The sequence below is a fragment of the Suricata suricatta genome, chromosome 12 (assembly GCF_006229205.1).
Source record: "Suricata suricatta isolate VVHF042 chromosome 12, meerkat_22Aug2017_6uvM2_HiC, whole genome shotgun sequence".
NCBI classification, from domain to species: Eukaryota; Metazoa; Chordata; class Mammalia; order Carnivora; family Herpestidae; genus Suricata; species Suricata suricatta.
Genome location: NC_043711.1, coordinates 4,580,969 through 4,582,348, shown reverse-complemented (window position 1 = coordinate 4,582,348; position 1,380 = coordinate 4,580,969). Strand labels below are relative to the sequence as shown.

Here is a 1,380-nt window from a genome sequence, read left to right as displayed (position 1 = left end):
CTGAGACCCTGGGCCACTCTGAGGCCTCCAGACCTCCATCTGTCATTAAGGCCCCTTGCCCTAAACCCCCTTGAGAACCTTCCCCTCTCTGAACGCCTCTCCTCTGAGACCTCCCTCCGCACCCCTACCAGATTTCCCTGAGGCCCCTCTTTCCTCTCTGGACCCCTGTCTGGCCCCTCAGAGAATCCTTGTCCCCTGAGCCCCTCCCCTAGCTAGCCCACGCCCTGCACTCAGGCCCGGCTCCTCTGGAGACATTTCTGTCTTCCCTGCAGGGTACACCCAACAGCTGGTCTTCAGACAGGAAAACGCGGCATTTGCAGCCTTCTTGGGCAGGAAAGCCAGTACCTGGTGAGCGGTTCTGGCGCCCCCCCAAACAGGGTGGCCTGGGGTGGTCCCAGCGGGTCTTTCCCAAATAGCCCTTTGATCCTTGGCCCACCGAGACAAGGCGCCCACTGTGAGCTGCCAAGTGGCCATCGGTCTTTAAATGCCCCCTGTGGCTAGGCTGGCACCTGACTTGGGTGGGGAAGCTGGGCAAGCCTGGTAGGCCCCGCCCCTCTCTGCTCATTGGTTGACTGGAATGACCATCTCTGGATCCCAGAGGCGATTGGCTCATGCTCTGTGCCCGCCCACAGGCTGACAGCCTACGTGGTCAAGGTCTTCTCTCTGGCAGCCAACCTCATTGCCATCAACTCCCAGGTCCTCTGTGGGGCTGTCAAATGGCTAATCCTGGAGAGGCAGAAGCCTGATGGGGTCTTTCAGGAAGATGGGCCCGTAATTCACCAAGAAATGACTGTAAGAAGCTGGAATTATGGGAAGGCTGGGGAAAGGGTGCTTGTAGTCACAGAATAGGCTGGAGAAAGGCTACCCCTTACCCCAAGAGTGTCACTTTCCCATTGCAAAGACCAGAGACCTTCAGAATCTAGTGCAGACTGGAGTCTCTACCCTTTCGCTCTGAAAAATAGAACCCCTCACAGCTGTGGTTCTCCAAATGTGGTCCCGAGTCCAGCAGCATCAGTATCACCTTCAAACTTGTTAGGAATGCATGTTCTCAAGCCAGACTCCAGATGCAAGGAATCAGAAACTTCAGGAGGAGGGCCCAGGAATCACAGTTGCTACAGGCCCCCCTCCCTCACCACGTGATGCTGATGCATGCACAAGGTAGAGAGTCACTGCCTTAGTCTGACGTTTCACACTTCCAGTCTCACACCGTCCCCCTGCCCCCATGCACACACCATCCACACTGATAGGAGCCTTGCTCTGTCCCATCATGAGGACTTTGCGCCTGCTGTTCTCACAGACTGGCAGGACAGTCCCTGTAATGCCCCATGGAATCTCTCCCGATGTCCCCAACGGAGTCACACTCCCACTGTCCATTCTCAC

General features: G+C 56.7%; 1 protein-coding gene across 1 annotated transcript in view; it reads left to right on the top strand.

The window, feature by feature from the left end:
• The window catches only part of LOC115273442 (complement C3 alpha chain-like), a 12,337-nt gene that overhangs the window by 261 nt on the left and 10,696 nt on the right, over positions 1–1,380 (top strand). The window contains exons 2-3 of the mRNA XM_029916483.1: positions 235–348; positions 633–792. Of these exons, the coding sequence (XP_029772343.1) occupies positions 235–348; positions 633–792 (274 nt within the window). The remainder of the gene's footprint in view (positions 1–234; positions 349–632; positions 793–1,380) is intronic.